Source organism: Balaenoptera physalus (genome assembly GCF_965194825.1).
Source record: "Balaenoptera physalus genome assembly, chromosome: 12".
In the NCBI taxonomy this organism is placed as follows: Eukaryota; Metazoa; Chordata; class Mammalia; order Artiodactyla; family Balaenopteridae; genus Balaenoptera; species Balaenoptera physalus.
This window is the reverse complement of record NC_138897.1, coordinates 81,755,337-81,778,391: the sequence shown is the minus strand read 5'-3', so window position 1 is coordinate 81,778,391 and position 23,055 is coordinate 81,755,337. Positions and strand designations below refer to the sequence as shown.

Sequence of the window (23,055 nt, the reverse complement as noted above, 5' to 3'; positions counted from 1 at the left end):
GATACATCCGTATGCTCAACAACCAGGAAACCTTGTTGTCCAGAGTTTTTATTAGGGTTTCATTACAAAGGCACGATTGATTAAATCACTAGCCATGGGCTTGGATTCAATGTCCAGCCCTCCTGTTCTCTTGGAAGGTTGGGGGAGGGGGTGGGGCTGAAAGTTTCAACCCTCTCATCACACACTTGGCATTTCTGGCATGGCCAACCCATCCTTCGAAACTATCTAAGGACACACACCTCGTTAGCATAACTCAGGGAGGGTTGGAAGAGGCTCCTTATGAATACAAAATACACCCTATCAGGAAATTCCAAGGGTTTTTTGAAGCTTGGAACTGGGGAAAAGACCAGACCTATTCTTTCTTATATGACAAGCAAGTTGGTATATGTGGCAGTAATGAAACATTAAGTGGATATATGAGGTCAAAGCACTTAGATCTTCAAGTATCTTGGAAGCTAAAGCCAGAGGATAAAGCCTTTAGATTTGGCAAGAAGATACTCATGGATGGGGGAGAAAAGGTAGGCTCAGAAGGAAATGACAGCAGTTATATATATACATGTATAATATTTTATATATATATAAAACAACTGCTGATACCTATCTATCTATCTATCTATCTATCTATCTATCTATCTATCTATCTATCTCAACAGTTATAATCCAAGCCTTTGGAGAGTTTGCAGGTGTAAGAAGAGGCCAGCTCATTACTGGTTTCAGAGACCTCTATTCGGCAGGGGCAGACAGGGTTTTGGGTACAGAGGAAAAGAGACAGGTGGTGGGCAGGGTGGAGGAGTATGAGAGCAAGATCATGGAATTACAGGAATAAAGGGGCAGGTAAAGGGCCTCACTTTGGGAAAAGAGCCTCTTCTAAGACTTGAAGGAAAAGGAAGGCGTTAGTAATTGGGAAAATACAGAATGGTTGACAAATACAGTGCACATAAACCTGGACGAGAGCAAATTTTTTTTTTTTTTTTTTATAAATTTATTTATTTATTTTTGGCTGTGTTGGGTCTTCGTTTCTGTGCGAGGGCTTTCTCTAGTTCCGGTGAGCGGGGGCCACTCCTCATCGCAGTGCACCGGCCTCTCACTGTCGTGGCCTCTCTTGTTGCGGAGCACAGACTCCAGATGCACAGGCTCAGTAGTCGTGGCTCACGGGCCCAGTTGCTCCGCGGCATGTGGGATCTTCCCAGACCTGGGCTCGAACCCGTGTCCCCTGCATTGACAGGCGGATTCTCAACCACTGCGCCACCAGGGAAGCCCGAGAGCAAATGTTTTTAATAACGGAGGTCACACATGGAACAAGACTTCAGCAAGGCGAGGTGAGACTTTACGAAGGACATGGAGGTCTTGATTTCAAGAGGAGTTGAAGAAGCGAGGGAAGAAGTCGTGGGGACCGTCAAGGGAAGAATAGGCTACTCTTTCACATAGTGAACCGATTCTTTAAAAGCAATTGCCTGCCAGGGGTGGGGGAGGCCATGAATGTGCATTAAGTTGTTCAGATGAGATTACAGAGAAAGAAGACTGGAGACTAGCTCCTCAGAACCGCCTCCCTAACGGGTCTGAATGCAGCCAGTCATGGTATAAAGCACACGGTGGGATTTCCGCTCTCCTCTTCTGCCGAACAGAGGGGGCAGAGGGGGCGTCGTGCTTCAGACGGTGTTTGAGAGGACAAATAAACTTTGTGGGCTGACCCACTGACGATGATAATAACTTTTCCTAGAAAAGAGCCTCGTGCCTTAGTCATTAGCCAAATTTCTAATCATACCAGTCATCTGAAAAACATAGATTGTGGCCATCAGGTCGAGCTATTTTGAATAGATTAGATAACTTAATAGTATTATTAGAAAATCAAAGCCCTATCTAGCAGGTCTACAGCGGTGCTTATAAGTCATCTTTCTAAATAAAGCACAATATTTATTATGTACAATGATTTTTGCTATCAATCATGGATAATATGTTATACCAATAATGCTAATATGAAGGAGTACAGTAATACCGTTCATTCAGGCTTGGGTTTGTAAATTTTGTAGTTTATTAACCATAAAAAAAAAAAAAAGCCATTGCCTGATGGTCTCTAGACGTTTCTTCCAGCATTATTATTCCAGGAATCTACACCTTCTGAATAAGTGCATCTCACTGACAATAGAATGTATCCCTGCTCCGCAACTTCCTGGTGACTGCACTGTCTAGAAAGAAAGAAATATATGTGCAAGAATAATAGATATCCAAGCAGTTAGAACCATTGGTTAAAAGAGACAGGAAAAAAAAAAAACAAAAAGAAAGAAGGAAGTGTATCTGAGAAGGTGACTATTACCAGGGACAATTTTGGGTACTTGTTGACAGAGAACCTGATGGGGGAACCAAGTATACCTGGTGGCAGGTATCTTGGTTGGCAATGGAGCTTTGGACAGGGGTGGCAGGCACTCTTGGCTGGCTGACCCAACTCCCATCCACAGCTGTCTTCACCCCCCTTTTTGGAGCCACTTTTAAGTTACAGGTAGCTGCAACTTGAAATGTAAGAGAGTTTGCTGGATGAGGCTTCTAATAAGACACCCTGGGTGGGTATCCTCCCCCTTTCTGTTCCTCCAACCTGACCGTGAACCCGCCACCTGGAGGTGCAATAGCCACTCTCAGTGCCATTTAGACTCAAACGAACGACTAAAGAGGGTGGAGCCAGGAAGAGCTGGGGATGAGCGTGCCCCAGGGGACCCTTGGTCATGTCTGGAGGCATTTTTGGTTGTTGCACTCGGGGGTGGTGCTACTGCATCTGGTGGGTAGAGACCAGGGATGCGGCCCAACATCTTACACTACCCAAGACAGCCCCTACCACGAAGAACTATCCAGCCCTGAATACCAAGTGCCACGGTAGAGATTATCTGCTCCTGGGGAAAGTCCAGTGGAGCTGTTGTGTGAGTCCTAGATTGCCTGCCTTAGGATTTCTTGTTATGGGAAGAAAAAACCCAATCGTTTAAGCTCCTGAGTTGGGCTATCTGTTATTTGTGGCTGAGTGAATCCCAAGTCGCTACAGCAGGGAAGCTCTTTGATTTAAGCCTGTCCCAGGGTAATCTCCAGATGACACTTCCTTTAGATGATTCTTACTGGCACTTTCCACGATTTTATGGGACAACCCGACCCATCTTTGAAACAGAGAGATGACAACCATTCAGTAGCTTCTTCTGCCAGAAGATGCCAACACCAATGGTGCCCTCCACCCACGTCGCCAGTAGGATCGGCTGGGTCCAAGATCACAGGCCTAAACGAGAGATTAGAAGTCATTAGAGGCATGCTTTTTAGAACCAGTGGCCTCAGAATTGGGGGCCCATTCTACTCTTCGTAATAAAACAATGTGTCTTTCTAGCTTAGATGTCTGTAATTCAAATGTACCAATACAGTTCAAAGTGATTTCCTAGAATTACATCATATTTGTCAGAAAAGTTTTGAAAGCTGTTCATTATTATACACATGAAGGCATTCTATAAACATCTCTCCATGCTAGGGCAACTGAAATATAATGTATCATTTAATCAACTCTACTGTCAAGTAGGTCACACCCATGGTAGGCAAGCCAGGGTATCTTGTTGTCTTTTTTTTTTTTCTCCTCTATTCTTTCTCAACGTTTCTTTCTCTTCTCTTTTCTTTTGCTTCTACTGTTTTGGTTCCCTGCTGCTGGTGCTGAGTGGATACACTAAGATTCCTTCCTATTCTTGAAGGATAAAGGTTTTGTGGGATGGAGGTTGGAAAGGGGAGATAAAACCTGATCTAATAAACAGCCTGCAGGATACACTGGCAGCAAATAATAGCATTATTTCTCAGGAACACACTTCCAACTTCCACACCTTTTAGACCTGCTAATGAATCCATGCTTTTCCTTCTGACCTAGAAAGATGAAAGCAACTCAGGGACCTGGTACCTTGGTCCTTCCTTCTTTATTCCTCCTGGATGACATTTCTCCTGCCTCCCTGGGATTTTACCCCTGGAGACTGTGGGTGGTTCTGACGGTCAGCACATTCCCTTCTCAGTTTCATATGAGGAATAATGGATCAAGACCCCATGGGAGGTGAATTCAGGTCACCAAAATAGCATTGGAGGGAATCAGGTTAAGAAATGGAGGGGGCTGAGGTTTGGGGCACCTGGTTCTCTGGATCTGGGTCAGGAGGAAGTTCCTCACAGTCTCATCATCAAAGTTGTAGTTGACCAACCAGAAGACACAGAGATGCTGATATTTTGTGACCAACTCCAGGACCGTCCGGAAACCTTCAGCCGTGTCGAAATCCTGCGCCCCGCTCCCCTGCTCCCAGGCATAGATGGTGAGCAGCTCCAAGGCATATTTGGGGGGCAGAGACCCCTTTTGCTTCAGTTTGCTTCCACACTGAGGGAAGAGTGGAAACATCAGACGATACTGGTTAAAGCAGGAAGGTGAAATGAGCGTAGCAAGAGCCGTAGAGGGTGCACATGAAGGACTGCTGGGGCCGCAGTAGGGCACCCAAGTCTTGAGACGCAGTGCTGGGACTGGTCTGGGAAGGGTAACTTTGCAGCTTAAAGGCAGCCCACACAGGCTTCTTTGTTGTGCTTTGGCTTTATGTGACTTCCTGGAGTTATAACATAGTACCATTTACTAAAGACCCACTGTGTGCTAATTATGGGGCCAGACATTCCACCTACGTCATTCATTCCTGATCCCCCAACATCCCTACACAGGGGGCAGAGGTCGCCATGATGGAGTCATGGGGAAGTGAAGTGACTTGCTCAAGGTCACCCTGTAGCCCTGAGCACCCTGGGGCTGGGTGTAGAGGTGGAAACCACAGGGTTCAGTCTCCTCGGGTTTCAGGAAGCTGGACACAGAAAGGAGACATCTCCTGAAAGAGCTGCTATTGTGCTGGGTGTCTGCTGTCATGAAAATACTCAGAAACTACCCTGTGAGCAAGACTGATGGAAGTGAAGGGAGGCGAACCAGTAAAATGCGGAAAATGCAGCCCCTGGCGCTGCCTGTCGCTTCAACCTGCCTTCCAAGAGGCGGCATCTGTGTCTATTAATTATGGGCACCCAGCAGCAGACAAGCCATGCGGGTGACTTGCAGGCATGAAAATCCCAACTTCTGCTGCCCTTTGGAGGCACGATAACTTGGATTCCTGCAGACTTCTTTGCGTGTCAGAGCAAAAGCAAAATAAACCATGTGTAGCAGCTTTGTTGGTAGGAGATGCTTACATCTGACCCATCTCAATGGGGTTAGTGATGGGAACCCCACAAAGATACTCAGGGTTACGAGTGGGAAGATTCTGTAATGTGGTCCAGCCCCCAGCATGGGAGACTGTGAGCACCTGGTAAGTGCTGGTTTCATGGTCACAGAGTACTGATAAAAATAATACCAGATGGCCAGGACAAGAGCTGTCATACCCATTTGTACCAGTGCTTCACCAGGCGAATTAAATCCTTCAGTTTGGTGGGCCGGGAGCAAACGAAATTGCGCTGTAGCTCCGTGAAACAGGTAGAAAATTCTCCCCCTAGGGCGTCTGAGGATTTATGCAAACAGATGAGGTCAGCATAGATCCTGGGGCTGGGTGTAAAGCCAGACTTCAGTTCACCTAACATGGGGAAGAAATTTACATTATGCTTTAATCTGTATAGAAAGTAACAGATTTCAAAACACTGTTGACAACTATAATTTAATTCTGGGAAATTATTTTGAACTCTATTAGTGTATGTGAATTACTGATGTCTAAGATATCGGGTCATCTCTAGAGTAATGAGATATTAAAAATTACATGGTTTATATGAGTATAGGTGGTATTTATTATTAAAGTGTTATCTATACCTGCACTGTCCAATAGGGTAGCCATCAACCAAGGTGGCTATTTGCATTAGGAAAGGAAAATCAAATGAAAAATTTAGTTCCTTACTCGTACTAGCAACATTTCAAGCTCTCAATAGACACAGAACACAGATATAGGACATTTTCGTTATCCCAGAAAGGCCTTCTGGACAGTGCTGATCTGAAGTTTGCAAACTGTGGCCCCCAGACTAAATCTGGCCACCTGCTTGTTTTTGTAAATAAAGTTTTTTCGGAACACAGTCACGCCCACTTATTAATGTATCGTCTATGGCTGTTTTCAAGCTACAAAGGCAGAGTTGAGCAGTTGTGACAGATACCTTATGGTCCTTAAAGCTGAAAATATTTGCTCTCTTGCCTTTTATTAAAAAAGTTAGCTGACCCCCTACCTATATACTGTCATTTCCTCTCTAAAGACCCTAAGAACCATTCAGAGGGAAGGTACCAGAGTCTTCTTGATTTTGATTTGGAAAATGCCTGAAATAACCTTGGTTTCTTTTAATACACCATTGTGTATCTGTCACTCACAAATTGAATTTCTAAAGGAGTTTTTGCCTAAGATTGAAGGCGAACACCCAGATTTCCTGTCTTTGCCTCAGAATTTCTCCCACAGTCTGTTTTTTCATTTCCTTCCCTAATACTTGAGGCATTTTATCTATAAATGTGTACTGAATTCCTGTGTACCCCATTCTTTGACAGATGTTGTGAATGACACCATGGGACTATAAGATGTTGGTTCTGGCCGTCGTAGGGATAAAATAAACGAGAATGAAAATGTATACAGGTGTAAGGTATTGCTGTCATTATGAATGCCACCTGTTGGGGCACTGGACCAGGTCCGATCAGTAAGTCACGTGACTTCCCCCCCCCCCCTTCCCCCATCACACCAGAATCCCTCTTCCTCTTCCAGAAGCTCAAATCTTAGGAGTCTTACCTAGGGCATTAAATGCAGGCAGCACATCAAAGTCAACACTTTCGTTGAGGACTTTGGATTTCAGAGTGAAGCTCAGCACGCGGGGAGCCTTCCATTTTGAAATCTCAAACTTCACTTCAAAATCCTTCTCCTGCTGACAGGCTTCCAGCTGCTTATGGATTTCCTTGATGATTCTGCATCTCTCGTTTTTTTGGGAGGTGTAGCTTTTCAGCGAGTCCACGAACACAACAAGGTCGGCATCGGAGCCACTCTTCAGAGCCGTGCCTTTGGCGGTTGACCCCCCCTAGGGAAGAAAGGCAAATCGAGATACAGCACTTTCTAGAGCTTGAGCCCTCATCCCCATGGGCTGGCGCCCGTTGGGCTAATTAATGAGGTTGCCAGGGGCAGTGCCAAGTTCGAGTCTCCAGTTAGGGCTGATTCCAAAGCAGAGTGTTTCATTTTCCAAACAAATAGAATCATCTGGTTCCAAAGGTGGCTCATCTCGTGCCATTTGATGTGTGAATTTGCCCACAAACAATGGATGGGCTAGTTATAAATGACCTGCTTCTCAAGTCAACTTCCTAAAGATTTCTGGTAAAGACTACGTAGCTTTACAGACTCACAGACATGGAGTACAAACTAGTGCTTACAGTGAGGAGAGGGAAGTGCAGAGGGGCACTACAGGGGTGGGGACGTAAGAGGTGTAAACTGTTAGCAATAAAATAAGCTACAAGGTTATATTGTACAACATGGGGTATATAGCCAACATTTTATAATAACTATAAATGGAGTATAACCTTTAAAAATTGTGAATCACTATACTGTACCCCTGTAACTTATATAATATTGTACAGCAACTATACTTCAAAAAACATAAATAAATTTTAAAAAGAGACCATAGTGAGAAAAAAAATCCTCAACTAAGAGTGAAAATCTAAAATTTTCCCCCTAGATAAAACAAAATTCGAATGGATCAATATGCAATGAGCAAATTTTAAACACAAGGCACTGTATTAATATCAGTTGAATGTGCTCTGTTAGACATTATATAGATCCCTTTGCATACTTGATCTTATGAAATATAGTCCTCAAGATGTCCATTTACAGTATACTGGACAAACAAACAAAAAAAGAGTATGTAGCTTTATTTGAATTCCTGTGACCTGAAATAAATCAAACTAAAGGCAAGCCTGACATCATCTCTTCCCTCCTGCAATCTGGGGGCCATTGGATGAATATTCATCATTTAGATGCAGGGGTCAGCAAACTTTCTGCAAAGCGTTAGATGATACATATTCTAGGCTTTGTGGGCCACGTGTGTCTCTGCCACATAAGTTTCTACTTCCCCCTCCTCACTTTTCTCCTCCCCATCCTCCTCCTTTTCCTCTTCCTCTTCCTCCTCTCCCTTCTTCTCCTTCTTCTTCAACTATGTAAAAATGTAAAACCACTCTTAGCTCGCTGGCCCTGGCTTGCCAAGCTCTGCACGAGGCAGCTTAGGCAGGCACACAGGTTCATTCTATTTTGTGAAGTTCTCCCTGAAGGCACAGCTCCTTAGCTGACGGGCGTCTTTGAGAGTGAGTCGGGGAAAAGCCAGCTTCGCACGGAGCAGCTGACGGGCGTCTTTGAGAGTGAGTCGGGGAAAAGCCAGCTTCGCACGGAGCTCTCTCAATGCCACAACTTCGGTGGGATTTGCTCTGAGCATCAACCCGCATGTATGTTTTCCTGGTTTTCCCCAGAAAGCTCATTTGATTTCTGCAAAGGCAATGTTTATTTTACCCATGGGTAGTGAATGCCTGGCTACTTGGCCTAGGAGGCGAGGGGAGGGAGTGGAGCTTCCTGTACACAGATGCTCAATTAATCCCTGGTCCATGCCACTTCATTCATGCAGCTGGTCTCCCGGGCCACAGCCCCCTCCCTGCATTCTCCAGCTGGCACCTCCTCCATCACCTCAGCAGACAACTCTTTCTTGCAACCAACTTCAGGAAGATAGAAAGCAACTTCTTATCGGCCAAAGGCTCTCTTCCTATTTTCTTCTTTGATGTGTCATTAACGTTTCTTATTTATTTACTATCATGTTAATGAGAGGCTGGGGAAGGAGAGGACAAAATGAGTGCTTCAACAATGGTTCACTGACCATGAACACAGCCGGTCTTGTTTTCCCTCAAATTAACCTCGTGAGACATTTTACTCACGGCGCATGGGACGTCGGTACTGGTCCCCAGACCCGTCCCAGGGCGGCATGCACACAGATCTGTTTTTTGTATCACGGCAAATGTTTTTGCTCACAGGTCAGCACTCTTCTCCCTCCCTTCTTGTGACCCTGGACACACAGTTATCTGGTTGGTGGCCAACAGACGGAGGCAAGTGTGTCAGCGCGTGACCTTGGAGTCTTGGACAAGAATGGCCCCATCTGCTGAATCTCTAGCTCAGTTGATGGGATGAATTGAAACCAGGAAGACTGTCACTTTTTGTTTTAATACATGTGGAGCTTAGAATCTGCTGTGGTTTGAATGGTGGCACACCCAAAAGAGATGTCTGCTGGCAACATGTGTGAATGCGATGTTTTTTGGAAAAAGGGTCTTTATAGATGTAATTAAGTTAGGGATCTGCGGGCCCTAAATCCAATGACAAGTGTTCTTAGAAGGGAAGAGAAGAAAGACCCAGAGGAGAAGGTGACGGGGAGAGGGAGGCAGAGATTGGAGTGATGCACTACAAGCCAAGCACCGGCAAGCGTTGCCAGCAGCTCTCGGAGGTTAACACAGAATCAGAAGTCTATTGTGAATGGGACTTCCCTGGCAGTCCAGTGATTAGAACTTGGCACTTTCACTGCCGTGGGCCGGGCTCAATCCCTGAAGATAACCAGGTCGGGGAACTAGGATGCCGCAAGCCGCACAATGTGCACCCCCTCAAAAGTCTATTGTGAATGACGTAAGCAGTGCATCAGCACCCTCCACTGAAAACCAGGGTCCTAGCTGCCCATCTCCCCAGCTTCCCTCCCTCATCCTTTGTCCTCACATTTCCAGTGGTCACGAGCATTGCAGAGTTACAGGAACGGCTTAGTCCCCGCCAATAACAAAGAGAAAGGCCATTGCTCACCTTGACAATCTTCTGACACTTTGTAGTTGAATGTCGAAAGCAATTTTCTTTAAGGAACTTACAGATGACATCAACAGCTTTCTTGATCTGATCTAGGAAAATCCTGTTGGGCTGGAGACAGTCCTTGATGAACTTATCTAGAAGATGGCCTGGGGTCACGTAGAGCGGTGCAGGCTGTGGAAGGAGCCCGCTGTGAGATGCCGCCTGCCAGCCGCCTGTCCCCTACCCCTGCTTCCTCCCCTGCCTGCTCTGCCCCCCTGATCTCTCCCTCCTGCTCCCAACTCTCCTGCTGGTACCTTTGTCATCCTGAGTTCTTGCATTGACATATCCCAAGAGCATACCTGAGCGTTTTGGGTGGTACCCAAGATCCCCCAGAAACAGAACCTCTCCTAGTTGCTCCTCTCACCCTCTGGAAGGGATCTGGATCCTTCTCCCAACAGGTCTGTGAAGACCTGGCTCCAAATTACTGTCTAGTTTCCGCTTTCTGTTCCGGGATCGTCCACAAATGGCCAGCACCTCTTGGCTTCTCCGACTGCTCTGTTCCTTCCTTATTTTCCCATTTATTATAGGTATTTTTGACTTCTGATGATCACACTCATTCCTTTTTCAAGGTTCTATCAGCCTCTGTTAAACACCCTGTGCCCAGGTGGATTGGTTTCCCCGCACTGCCGTAACAAATCACGGTTCTAGACGTCTGCAATAAAAGTGTAGGCAGGGCCATGCTCCCTCCAAAGGCTCTAGGGGAAATCCTTCCTTGTGTCTTCCAGCTTCTGGAAGGTCACGGCCTTCCTTGTCTTGTGGCTGCATCATGCTGACCCCTGCCTCTGTTGTCACGTGGCTTTCTCCCTTCTGTGTCTGTGTCCCTGTGTATCTTCCTATAAGGGCACCAGTCACTGGTTTCAGGGTCCACGCTGATCCAGGATGACCTCTTAACGGGTATTACCTGCAAAGACCCTACTTCCAAAGAAGGTCACATTCTGAGGATCCGGGTGGACATGAATTTTGCGGGACACTATTCAACCCTCCACACCAGGGGATGCTGTTCCCTCTAAGTGTGTTGACGAGAGGGCTGTCCTGGAGTCAGAGGGGCCGTGTGTTCAGTCTGAAGGGACAGTTACCTGTTCTCTAATCCAATGGGACCGTGGAGGGTGGGACCTGCTCACTCCCTTGTACCTGTGGTCACTTCTGGAAGGAAACCATATTCTGATGTCTAAATGGGGTCTGACACCTGCATAAAAGTGAAGTTCTCTCCTCTCCAGTAGAAAACATCAGATGGGATGTGCTCCATGGACCACAGGTCATGACACCTCAGCATCTTCTCTTCCCTGTTCTGCGTGCTCTGGTCAGGCCTCAGTCTGCAGAGGCAGTTTACTTCTTGCTAGTGGGAGGGAGAATAGTGATATCACCCCCCCCACACACAAAGTCCACGTCCTGCTCTATGACTATTACCCTATATGGAAAATGGGACTTTGCGGATATGATCAAATTTGTGTTGATAGATGTGCTTCTCCTCTGGGGGATGGGAGGGGAAAAACCAATGCATCTGGCCCTTCATTAGTTCTCCCATTTGCAGCCTCGCTTCTCGCTCTCGCCCCCAATGCCTGCTTCAGTAGAGCTCAGAGGTTGTCCCAGCATCCGCAGGGGTGACTGCCACCCACGTCTCTTGGGCTCTGCTCCATTTCATCTGTCACCACCTTCTCACCTGCTTTCTCTCTTGCAGAAACGAATTGAAATCTCTCATCTGCAGGTGCCCGCCTTTACTCTTTGTTCAATTTTGCACTTTACTATCATTTTAATGGAAGAGGACTTCCCTAATGGTGTGTTATAGACTGAACTGTGTCCCCCTAAAAGATATGTTGAAGTCCCAACCTCTAGGCCCTATGAATGTGACCTTATATGGAAATAGGGTGTTTGCAAACAGGTAATCAAGTTAAGACGAGGTCATTACTGTGGGCCCTAATCTGGTACGACTGGTGTCCTTATAAGAAGAGGAGAGAGACACAGAGACAGACATGCCTGGAGGGAGGACATTGTGAAGACACCACACACACACAGAGAAGGCCGTGTGACAACAGAGGCAGAGATTGGAGTGTTGCTGCCACAGGCCACGGACTCCTAACGACCACCAGAAGCTGGAAGAGGTGAGGAAGGACTTTTCCCTAGAGCCTTCAGAGGGAGCATGGCCCTGCCAACATCTTGATCTTGGATTTCTAGCCCCCAAAACTGTGAAAGAGTAAATTTCTGTTGCTTTAAGCCACCAGTGCATGGTGCTTTGTCATGGCACCTCTGGGAAACCAGCTCACGGTGATCTTGGATAAGGCTGCAGTCTGAGTATCGGGAGGGCCCTGCCTGCAGCAGGACACGAGCTATATTGGAAAGCCCTCTCACCAGAACATTCCAGGACAGTCCAGGTGACTCGTTCAGCCTGAGAGAAAATAACCAGGTTTGAGCTTCTTGTTTTAGCAGCTGCCAGCAGGTGTTATCTTTGCTCACATTACTGGTTGGGTCAGTTGGATCCAAGATCACCGGCCTATGAATTTGATTAAAAAAAATCAGTTGGGAGAAGAAATCAACTTGGGGGAAAGAGGCCTGGACTGGGCATCTGGAAACCTGGATTTTACCTCCTGCAGTTCCTCCCAATTGCTGAAGTGCTCTGAGATGTCTAGCCTCTCTGGTCCTGTGTTCTCTGCTTTACAGACATGTTCCATTCATAACCTAATAAAATGGTCTCATCTTTCTGCTGACCCCTCCTCTCTTTGCCCCTTCCTTCTATGAGGGGAAGTGTTTGCTTTGGGGACAAAATGTGACAATGGTTTAGAATGTGAAAAGCATCGAAGCGTCCCTCTTTCAGACAGACCTCTCTTTGCCTCCCTACCCACTGCTGCTGGCATTCTTTTGGTGCATGCTTGGCCGGGAAAGACAGGGATGCACCCTCATTCTAAGGGGGCACAGCCTGGCATGTAGATAAAGAGGCAAGGAGAGAGGGCCGTGGGAAGTTTGGTACCTCGGGGATCGGAGGTGGCCCAGCAGGATGTTGCGGACGGTCTCATCCTCAAAGTTGTAGTTGACTGTCCAATAGACACACAGCTGCTCCTGCTTGCTGATAAGCTCCAGAACAGTCCTGATACCTTCAGCTATATCAAAGTCTTCTGCTCCACACCCCTGTTCCCAGGCATAGACTGTAAGCAGCTCCAGCGCATACAGGGGCAGCAGGGATGAATCCTTCAGCTTTTCCTGGCACTGTGGAAGGAGAAGAGTGTAGCAGATAATTTGGAACCCAGTTCCGCCCATGCCAGGGGTCTGAAATCAAGAAACTAGAAGTCTATAGGAAGTCACTGTCCCCTGTCAGTGATTGAAATGATATCATGGCTAAAATTCGATGGACTGACAATAGCAAGTGTTGATAAGAATGTGGAGCACCTGAAATTGTCATACACTGCTGACAGGAGTGTGATTTGGTACAACCATTTGGGAAAACTATTTGGGTGTATTTACTAAAGTTATATATATATATATATATATATATATATATATATATATATATATATATTCCACAAATTTATTCATATATGCCATGTGTATATGTATACACATATACATATATATACACAGATAAGGTATATATAATGTATATATGTACAATGTGTGTATATATATGAGGTATGTGTGTGTGTGTGTGTGTGTGTGTGTATATATATACACACACACACATACATATATAAGGTATACCTTATAGCACAGCAGTCTCACTCCTGCATATTTACCCAAGAGGAATGACTGCTTAAATTCACAAAAAGACATGTAGGGGAATATCCACTGTAACCTAATTCATAATGTGTCCCTCAGCAGTAGAATGCATCCATGTACAGTGTATTAATGCAATGGAATAGTACAAAACAATGAAGAACCACTACTCCCTGCAACAACACGGACAAACCTCTCAGGCATAATATCGAGCAAAAGATGGCAAACACGAAGTACATGCAGTATGATTCCATTGACATCAAGTTTAAAAACAAGCAAAACTAATTTGTGGTGACAGATGTTAGTATAGTGGTTTGTTTGGGGGGAGTATGGTCTGGGAGTGGGCGTCCTGCTGGAGGGCAGGAAATGCGCCCTATTTTGATCTGGGTGTTGCCTGAAAGGCTATAAAAACACATTGAGCTGTATTCTTTTTTTTTTTTTCTTTGCCCACACGGCATGTGGGATCTTAGTTCTCCCACCAGGGTTCGAACCAGCACTCTCTGCACTGCAAGGGCAGCATCTTAACCATTGGACCACCAGGAAATCCCTGAGCTGTATTCTTAACATTGTTGTACTTTACCCAACGTGAATTATCTCAGTAAAAGGGAAACGGATGATAGCAATAGACATGCAATTTGAAGTTTACCTTTTGACACCAGTACTTTACCAAGAGGATCAAATCCTTCAGCTTGCTGGGATGGTTGCTAAAAAACTTCTCCTGGAGTTCAGTGAAGCAGATTGAGAACTCACCGGGGCTGGCTTTCACCATATCCAAGGCTCTTTTGAGCTCTCGATAGGTGCAGAGGCTGGGCTTCTCACTTAAGCCTGGTGTGAAACAGAAACAGAACTTTTGGTTTTCATGGAACCTGGTCTCGGTGAGCCCACAAAGGCTGGATGTGGTTTGGTAGCACACATTCACTGCTTCATCTGTAAGAGGACTGGTGCATTTGCATAAAAGGTGAGGGGCGGCTTGTCCTGCTAGATAATAAAATGTAGTTAGGCTAATATTTAGTAAAGAAAGTAATTTAAAAATTTCTCAGTAGTTTACTTTTCTCAGAAAGCGACCATTATTGTTTCCGTCTAGGAAAGGTTATCTGTTTGGAATGTGTAGCTCTGCCGCTATCTGGTGGCAGCTTCTCCGTACTACATGTGAGGAAGAGCTGATTTCTCGTTCTCACATCATTCTTTGCGAGATGGAGTGCAGCCAGCAGAGGGCGCTCTAGCCTAATCTCCAGCCACCGTGCTCTGAACCAGAGGACAGAACACAGGATTTCCTAGGAATTCTGAGTCACACTCTGTCTCTTCACCTTGACTCCAGCCTTCCTTTGAGTCAGGCACATATACTCAACCCTTATCATCCTAAAGGTCTTTCAAGTTAGCTGTTTCTAGCCTTGATCTTACAGTTGGCAAAAGTGGGTTAGTAGTAAGACCAGGATGAGAATTCAAGGCTGCCTACCTTGCAGACTGGTGCATTTTTCTCTGCACTAGGTCACCTTTCTGTGAATGTAAGTCGTCAGGGTGTGTGTGTGTGTGTGTGTGTGTCCACCTTGAAGGCACTGGGCCTGGGGCTTAAAAGACCTGGGCTTTTATTCTAGCTCTGTCAGTAACTGGCTGTGTGGCCCTGGACACATTCATTTCGTTCTGCTTCCTCACTTGTTTAATGAGGGGTTGAATTCCAGCTCTGGTATTTAAGTTTGTGATAATATATGTATCTGTGCTTGAGACTAAGCTGTGTCTGTTCTTAGTCTTACCCATTCAATCAACCATCCATCCATCTATCCAGTCAACCATCCATCCATCCATCCATCCAGCCAGCCAGCCAGCCAGGCATCTATCCATTCAAACAGCTGCCCATGGAAGATCTTTGCCTTGATGTTGACCTGACTAGAGGCACATTCCAAATACCTGCTCCAGCTGAACTTTTCCCAGATGTTTGCCCCATCCTCTACCTCTAACCAGCATTTATTCTAGTCTAAATCCTCCAATGTAGTCCACAGAACAGCAGCAATATCATGGCACTGGTTCGAAATATAGAATCCTGGACCGCAATCTCCTGAATCAGAACCTGCATTTTAACAAGTTTCTCAGGTGATTTGTGTGCATGTCACAGTTTGAGATGCTCTACTCTAGAGTCTAGAACATTTCCTCCAAAGTCAACTAGGAGATAAGGGAGAAATTCTACAGAAGAGAGTAAGCTCAGGGTAGGAGGAAGCTCCTCTTTTGAAAGTCAACGGTCTCTCAGGACTTTCCTGGTGGTCCAGTGGTTAAGACTCTGCACTTCCACTGCAGGGGGTGCAGGTTCCATCCCTGGTAGGGGAACTAACATCCTGCATGCCACACAGTGAGAAAAGAAAGAAAGGAAAGAAAGAAAGGAAGGAAGAAAGAAAGGAAGAAAGGAAGGAAGGAAGAGAGAGAGAAAGAAAGAAAGAAAGGAAGGAGGGAAAGTCTACGGTCCCTCATTTTGGAAAGCACCAGTGGTATTTATTCAGATGCCAGGCTATCTACCACCCCTTTTTTTGGCTTTGCTCTCTTGACAAGCCCCTCCAGACCCAAACCTCCACCCCCCCACACACACACAGGGGGGCTCACCCAGAGCGTTGAAGGCGGGCACCATCTCAAAAGTGATGCTCTGCTGTTTTGTGGACAGCTGGATGGTGAGCTTGCCATTGATGCTTTGGATCTCCATCTTGGCTGCCAGCTTCATTGTGAGCTCACAGTGTTTCAACTGTGCCCAGATTTTGCTGAGGAGGTCATGTTGGCTTTTCTTCTGATCCTGGAATTGTTCAAGGCCACCGATGAAGATGACGAGGGTACCATCGGAGTTGCCCCTCAAGACTGTTCTCCGGCCATAGGAGCCACCCTGCCAGCAACAGAGAAGCGGATGTGAGACTCTGAACCCTTTGGGGTCGCAGGGCACCCCGACGGGCAGAAGTATTTCTCACTTCAAGCAGAAGCCCCAAATGTCAACATAGTCTAAAAGCTGAGTGGCAGATGTTCACTTGTCCACCCAAAGAACTGAATCAGGATGCCCATAGCAGCACTTTTTTTTTAATAAATTTATTTATTGTATTATTTATTTATTATTTTTGGCTGTGTTGGGTCTTTGTTGCTGCGCATGGGCTTTCTCTTGTTGCGGCGAGCGGGGGCTACTCTTCGTTGTGGTGCACCAGCTTCTCATTGCGGTGGCTTCTCTTGTTGCGGAGCACGGGCTCTAGGCGTGTGGGCTCAGTAGTTGTGGCTCACGGGCTCTAGAGCGCAGGCTCAGTAGCTGTGGCACACGGGCTTAGTTGCTCCGCGGCATGTGGGCTCTTCCCGGACCAGGGCTTGAACCCGTGTCCCCTGCATTGGCAGGCGGATTCTCAACCACTGCACCACCAGGGAAGCCCCATAGCAGCACTTTTCCTACGAGCCCCAAACTGGAGGCAACTTGAATGGCCATCAGCAGTAGAATGGACAAATGTGGTGTATTCATACAGGGAACACATGACAACAATGAAATGATAAACAACAGCTGCACACAACAACATAAATTTCGTCAACAGATGGATCAAAAAAACCCACACACTAAAGCCACACAGTACATGATTTCTTTTATACAGGGTGACCAACCTCTGGTTTACCCTGGACTTGCTCAGTTTTAGCACCAAGAGGCCCATGTCCCAGAAAACCCTTCAGTCCCGGGCAAACTGGGATGGTTGGTCACTCTATACAAAGTTTAAAAATAGGCAAAACTAATCTATGCTATGCTGTCAGGCGTCAGGAGAGTGGTTGCCTGGGGTTGGGGGTAGCGACTGGATGGGGGGTTCAGGGGCTCTTGGGTCGGGGCTGGGAATATTTTATTTCTTGATCTGGGCGTAGGTTACACATGTATGTTGTTTGTGGCAATCCATCAGGCTGTACACTTAGATCTGTGCACTTTTTGTATGTATTATTAATATTTTAATTAGAAAAAAGTTAACAATATTGAGAGGTATGATGGTATAGTGGTTAAGGGTGCATGCTCCCAAACAGATTACCTGAGCTTAAAATCCCAGGTCGGATGCCAACTATTAAGTAACTTCTCCACGCTTCAGTTTCCTCATCTGGGCCAAGGCAGGAGATACCAAGTGTCCAGGTATCTTTACTGCTAGGGCTAGTGGGTGTGTGTAAGGGCAGAGGCCAGAAAGCACTGTGACTCCAGAGAAGTGGGATTCCGGTGCCAGAGAGCATGGGGTTTGTGGTGGGCATCCCTAAGCCCCTCCCCACCCTAGGGTCCTGGCCCCTTCCCAGCACCCTTTCTTCCCCAAAGGTCCAGAATCTTCAGCCTCAACCCTGGGATTTGTGCCCATAGCACCAAACATTTCTAACTGATGAGAGCTCCCCGCCCCTTGCTGTTGAGAAGACACAGAGCATCCTTGGGTAGTTTTACTGAAGTCTTGTAGACTCAGTTTACTCCTCCGTAAAATGGGGAGGATAAAAACAATAAAAGTAACCACAGCTAATTTACTGCTCTAACTTTGTACCAAGCCCTGTGCAAGAACATTATGTGCTTAAGCCTCATAAGACTTTGCAATGAGTATTATTTCTCTCCCATTTTACAGATTCAGACACTGAGGCACAGAGAGGTTAAGCAACCTGCCCTGGGTCACACAGTAGTAAGGGGTAGAACCGGCTCCCCAACCTGTACTCCTAAACTCTACACCATATCCCACCATCTCACTCGAGTGTGGGGCTAGACAAGATGATGTCTTGTGTGCCCAGGGCCCGGCACACAGTAGGTGCTCAGCACCAAGTTTCTCTGCCTTCTGGGTCCCAGAAGCCCTGACCCCAGCCTTCTACTCACTTTGGCCACACTGGTCACCATGGGGAACTGCTCAGCTTCCTGCAGGACTGCACAGATGGTGTCCACGGTCTGGTCGATCCGTTTCTGACAGTCTTCAAAGGGCCTCAGGTTGTCCTGGATAAACTCACCCAGTTTCTGGGCAGGCTGTTCGTAGAGATGGGACTCCCAGTTTCCCATTGCTCTGGCTGGCTGCTGAGATGACAGCTAATGGCAGAGCTGGAGGCAGAAGAGAATGAGGAACTCCTGTGCCAGGAGACTGAAACTGAAACTCATGTCTGGGGAAAAGGAAACTCACAGAACCGTCCCAGCCGGCTGCCCTCCCCCAAGCTGTGATGATCAGCCTTTCAGCTGCTCTCAAGGAATACTTGTGGTTAAAAATGCAGCCTCTGGAGCTGGACTATGAGGGCTTGATACATGCGAGATCTGTGTCCTTGAGCACATTGCCAGTCCTTTTTGTGCCTTGATTTCCCCATCTATAAAATGGGGATAACAATGGTACCTGTCTCACAGGCTTAATGCAAGGATTAAAGACTTGCAAAGTCCTTAGAACAGGACCTGGCACACGGGTAGAGCTGTAAAGTGTTTGTTAAGCAAATAACTTCATAGGGGGCCAAAGGTCATCTTTTTTCTGTTTTTTTAATTGAAGTATAGCTGATTTACAATATTGTGTTAGTTTCAGGTATACAGCAAAGTGATTCAGTTATATCTATGTCTGTATATAGTTTTTTTTAGATTATTTCCCCAGAGGTCATCTTTTGAGGCTCTTTCCCCTTCTCCCTGTTCCCAATGGCCTGGGAACTCAGAGTTAATGAGAACAGCGAGGAGAAAGAGACCCAGAGAGGGCACTGACTTGTTCAGGGACACACAGCAAGGCAAGGGCTCAGCCACTCGGGTTTTAGTTCTGCCACTGAGCAAACACAGGTCCCAAGAGGTCTGTGTCTGTGTGCCCAGTTCCTCAGCACACACATGGACACCTGCCAGGTTTCATCGGGCACTTACCCCACCCAGCAAGGAAGGAAAACAGGCCCAGGAGCACACAGGCCAGAGGAGAGACAGACATGCAACTCTTGTGTTCAGGACCATGAAAATGAAACTCCCAGGCAGCTCCCACTGGCTTCCTCTGTAACACAGAAGGTAAACATCTCCAAGGTGGGACAGAAGCAGACCCCCTTCTCTGTTGTGATGATTAATTTTGTGTCAACTTGACTAGGACCATGGTACTCAGATATTTGGTCAAACAGTCTTCTAGATGTTTTTCTGAAGGTATTTTTGAGATGAGATCAACATTTAAATCAGTAAACTTCAAGGAAAGCAGATTACTCTCTATAATGTGGGTGGGCCTCATCCAATCAGCTGAAGGCATGAATAGAAAAAAGCCTGGGGACATCCCTGTTGGCACAGTGGTTAAGAATCTGCCTGCCAATGCAGGGGACACGGGTTTGAGCCCTGGTCCAGGAAGATCCCACATGCTGCAGAGCAACTAAGCCCATGCGCCACAACTACTGAGCCTGCGTGCTGCAACTACTGAGCCTACATGCTGCAACTACTAAGCCCACGTGCCTAGAGCCTGTGCTCCGCAACAAGAGAAGCCACCACAGTGAGAACCCCATGCACCACAACGAAGAGTAGCCCCTGCTCGCCGCAACTAGAGAAAGCCAGCAAGCAGCAACAAGGACCCAATGTAGCCAAAAATATAAATTAAAAGAAAAAAGAAAAAAGCCTGATCTCCCCCAAGGAAGAGGGAATTCCACCAGCAGATGCTTCCCTGGGTTTCCAGCCGGCCAGCCTACCCTGCAGAATTTGGACTTGTTGGCCCCTGCAATGGCACAAGCCGATTCATTAAAACAAATCTTTCTCTAAATCTAGATCTATAAAACCTATTAGTTCTGTTAACCTCAAAAGTAAAACAGCCAGTTATTTTACCAGCAAAATGGCTTTATTCGGGAACAGCAGAGAATTTCAATTTGGGACAAGCAGGCTATAGCAAAAGTCATAGGCAAGTCCAACAAACAAAGAAGAGGAACATTATTTTATAGAGAAAAAGGAGGAAGTTGGGAGGGGTTGTTTTGAACGAGAGTCCATTGGAGAAAAGCAAGAATTCAGGGTGATGACAAGTGATTGGCTTAGCTGCCGGGGTAGCCAGTTTCCTCCAGGAGATGCAATGTACATCATTCCTGTCCAGGCCTGTCATTGACAGTGTTTTCCTGTTGATGCTTCTTCTTGTTGGAGTCTGTTGATTGACTGTCTTTCCTATGACTGAATTCCGGTGGTACTTGAGGTGTGTGAGAGCGCCGCCTTCTGGTCTCCTGACTCCACTTAAAATGAGGTTTCCCTTTATGTGTTCATTTTCTCTGGAGAAACTTGATTATCACACCTGCGCATTAAGGGCCCTTCCCAGCCCTTATCTGACTTCTACTGTAACACCTAGAGGTAGGCTGGGCGGGCAGAGATCATAAGGCTTCTTTTCTAGATAAGAACATAGAGGCTCAGAGAGTTGAAAAAATTTGCCCAAGATCATACAGCTTGTAAGTTGTCTGACTAGGTTCTAACTACCCACTTTCCAAAGTCGGTGCTTTATTTTTATTTTTAAAATATTTTATTTTGAAATCTTTTGAAACACAAAGAACTCTCTCATATCCTTCATCCTGAAATATTTCACCACATTTGCTCCTCATTCTCTATGTATCAGTATCATTATTACTGAGCCATTTGAGTGCATGTTGCAGATAATTGGGCAGAAGCCAAGAGATTTCCTATATACCGCCCCCACCGCCTCCTCCCCCTCCCCCACCCACACAGCCTTGCCCACTATCAACATCCCCCAGCAGAGTGGGAGAGTGGGACACTTGTTACAAGTGATGAACCTTCATGGACAGACACATCAGAATCACCCAGTCCCCTTTACTCTTAAATACTTCCATATGTATCCCCTAAGAATATGGGTATCTTGTTACATAAACACAGAATGACAACCCCATTCAGAATTGTACCTTTGATACAATGCTATCATCTCTTATAGCATATATAATGGATATATTCTTATATTCAATTTTTACCAGTTATTCCAATGTTGTTCTTTATAGCAAACCCCCCCCTCCTCTAAATCTAGGATCATGTTACATTTAGATGTCATGTGTCAGAGACGGATCTCCTGGGAAGCCACTGGGAAAGGGATGGTGACTTTTTATTGGGGGAATCCCTCAGTGTTCTAATGGTCCATCCTTGAAGTAGTTTGATGGGGCAGACTGAGAGCCCCTCGTTTGTGGCCCATTTAGTTTGCCCCCAGGGACACCATATTTTATGACCAGCTCCTTAATTCTCTGTGGGTCAGGCCATCCTTACTGCCCCTCCACCCTACCACTCACGAAGAGAAGTGTGTCCACGTCACGGGTAAGTGTTGTCTCATGGCCGCTATGATTTCGGGGTTCTACCATCCCCAGTGCTGTTAGGAGGCCTGTGACAGCATCTTCTATGGAGGAGGCCACCCGAGCTTCTTAGTGATGCTGAGTCCTCTCACTGGCGTATTCTTTATGGCCTCGGTAACGCTGTATTCTCTGCTTTTCCATGGGAGATAATTTTCTGGACTTATATAGCACATCCACCCAAGCACATCCACTTCCCTGACCTTTGAATCCCATCTTCCACCATCTCCCATGGGAATATCAGCATTTTTGTTCTCACCCGGCAGAAGCTCTCACTTTTTCCATTCTAAGAGTCTGACTAACAGCAACTTTGCACCGTCTCCTGGGGTCCTTGCCAGGGTGTGAAGTCCTGAACTCCAGGAGGGGACTTCCAAGCCAATAAACTCTTCCGCATCTGACCTGACACTGGAGCCCCTTGATCAAGTGCCCTCGGGGTCACTTCCACACACACCCACCTGACTTTTGCTGCTACACGCTGCCCGGGTCTTCTGGCTGTTTGGGATATAGGTCCATCCCTCCCTCAGCAGGCCCAGCACGCCCCCGGCTGGGCTATTTTGGGACTCAAGCCTACTCATAGTCCTAGTGGACAGGAGGGGAAGTGGGTGCCGGTCCTGCGGGGTCTTATGGAAGAGAGACCTCTGCAGAGTCTCCTTGCAAGGGGGGAGGTGCTAGCTTTTAACAGAAGGGGTAGATGGGACATTTCTGAGCCCCAGGTTCAGAGGAGTCTGGGGATTCAAGATTTTCAGGGGCTTCCACTCTTATGTCCACAGTCTATGTGTCAGGGTCCCATTCTTTCCCAAGTAGGGTCGTGACCTTGCTTAGCAGGCCCGATTATTTTGAGAGTACTTAACTCTTTTACACCAACTAGTATGGCAATAATCAAAATGATGAATAATTACAAAGTGTTGGCCAAGATGTGGAGAGACTGAAACCCCCATTTATTGCTGAAGGGGATGTAAATGGTGCAGCTGCTATGGGCTACCTCAAGGTGGTTCCTCAAATGGGGGTGCAGGGAGGGTCTCCACCCTTATCTCCTTTGGCTAAACATTAGATCTGCCGGTTTTTGTTTCCCCGGAAGGAATTGCCCAGAATGGGGCTTTCTCTGCAGGGAATCAAAAATGTATGACTCGAGTGCTCCAATTTTCATTCCAGCATTTCCATCATCCCTTACACAGTTGCTCCTCTGCTTCCAAATCTCATGAATTTGGACTTGAACCAACAGCTCCCAATA

At 46.5% G+C, this 23,055-nt stretch overlaps 1 protein-coding gene across 3 annotated transcripts in view; it reads right to left on the bottom strand.

Annotated features, from left to right (window-relative positions):
• OAS2 (2'-5'-oligoadenylate synthetase 2) overlaps positions 1-18,707 on the bottom strand; it is an 18,845-nt gene extending 138 nt beyond the window's left edge. Inside the window, exons 1-11 of one of the 3 annotated variants that reach the window (XM_082416490.1) lie at positions 18,403-18,705; positions 16,170-16,440; positions 14,227-14,405; positions 12,841-13,070; positions 12,225-12,366; positions 9,837-10,010; positions 6,762-7,044; positions 5,395-5,582; positions 4,131-4,369; positions 3,100-3,253; positions 1-2,186 (exon numbers count right to left, since the gene is read on the bottom strand). The exon at positions 1-2,186 is cut by the window's left edge and continues 138 nt beyond it. In XM_082416490.1, the coding sequence (XP_082272616.1) occupies positions 2,097-2,186; positions 3,100-3,253; positions 4,131-4,369; positions 5,395-5,582; positions 6,762-7,044; positions 9,837-10,010; positions 12,225-12,366; positions 12,841-13,070; positions 14,227-14,405; positions 16,170-16,440; positions 18,403-18,579 (2,127 nt within the window). In that variant the 5' untranslated portion in view covers positions 18,580-18,705 and the 3' untranslated portion in view covers positions 1-2,096. Of the gene's footprint in view, positions 3,254-4,130; positions 4,370-5,394; positions 5,583-6,761; positions 7,045-9,836; positions 10,011-12,224; positions 12,367-12,840; positions 13,077-14,226; positions 14,406-16,169; positions 16,441-18,402 lie in introns of all 3 variants that reach the window. The other 2 variants (XM_082416489.1, XM_082416491.1) reach the window with 2 other exon arrangements.
• Positions 18,708-23,055: the final 4,348 nt, after the last annotated feature.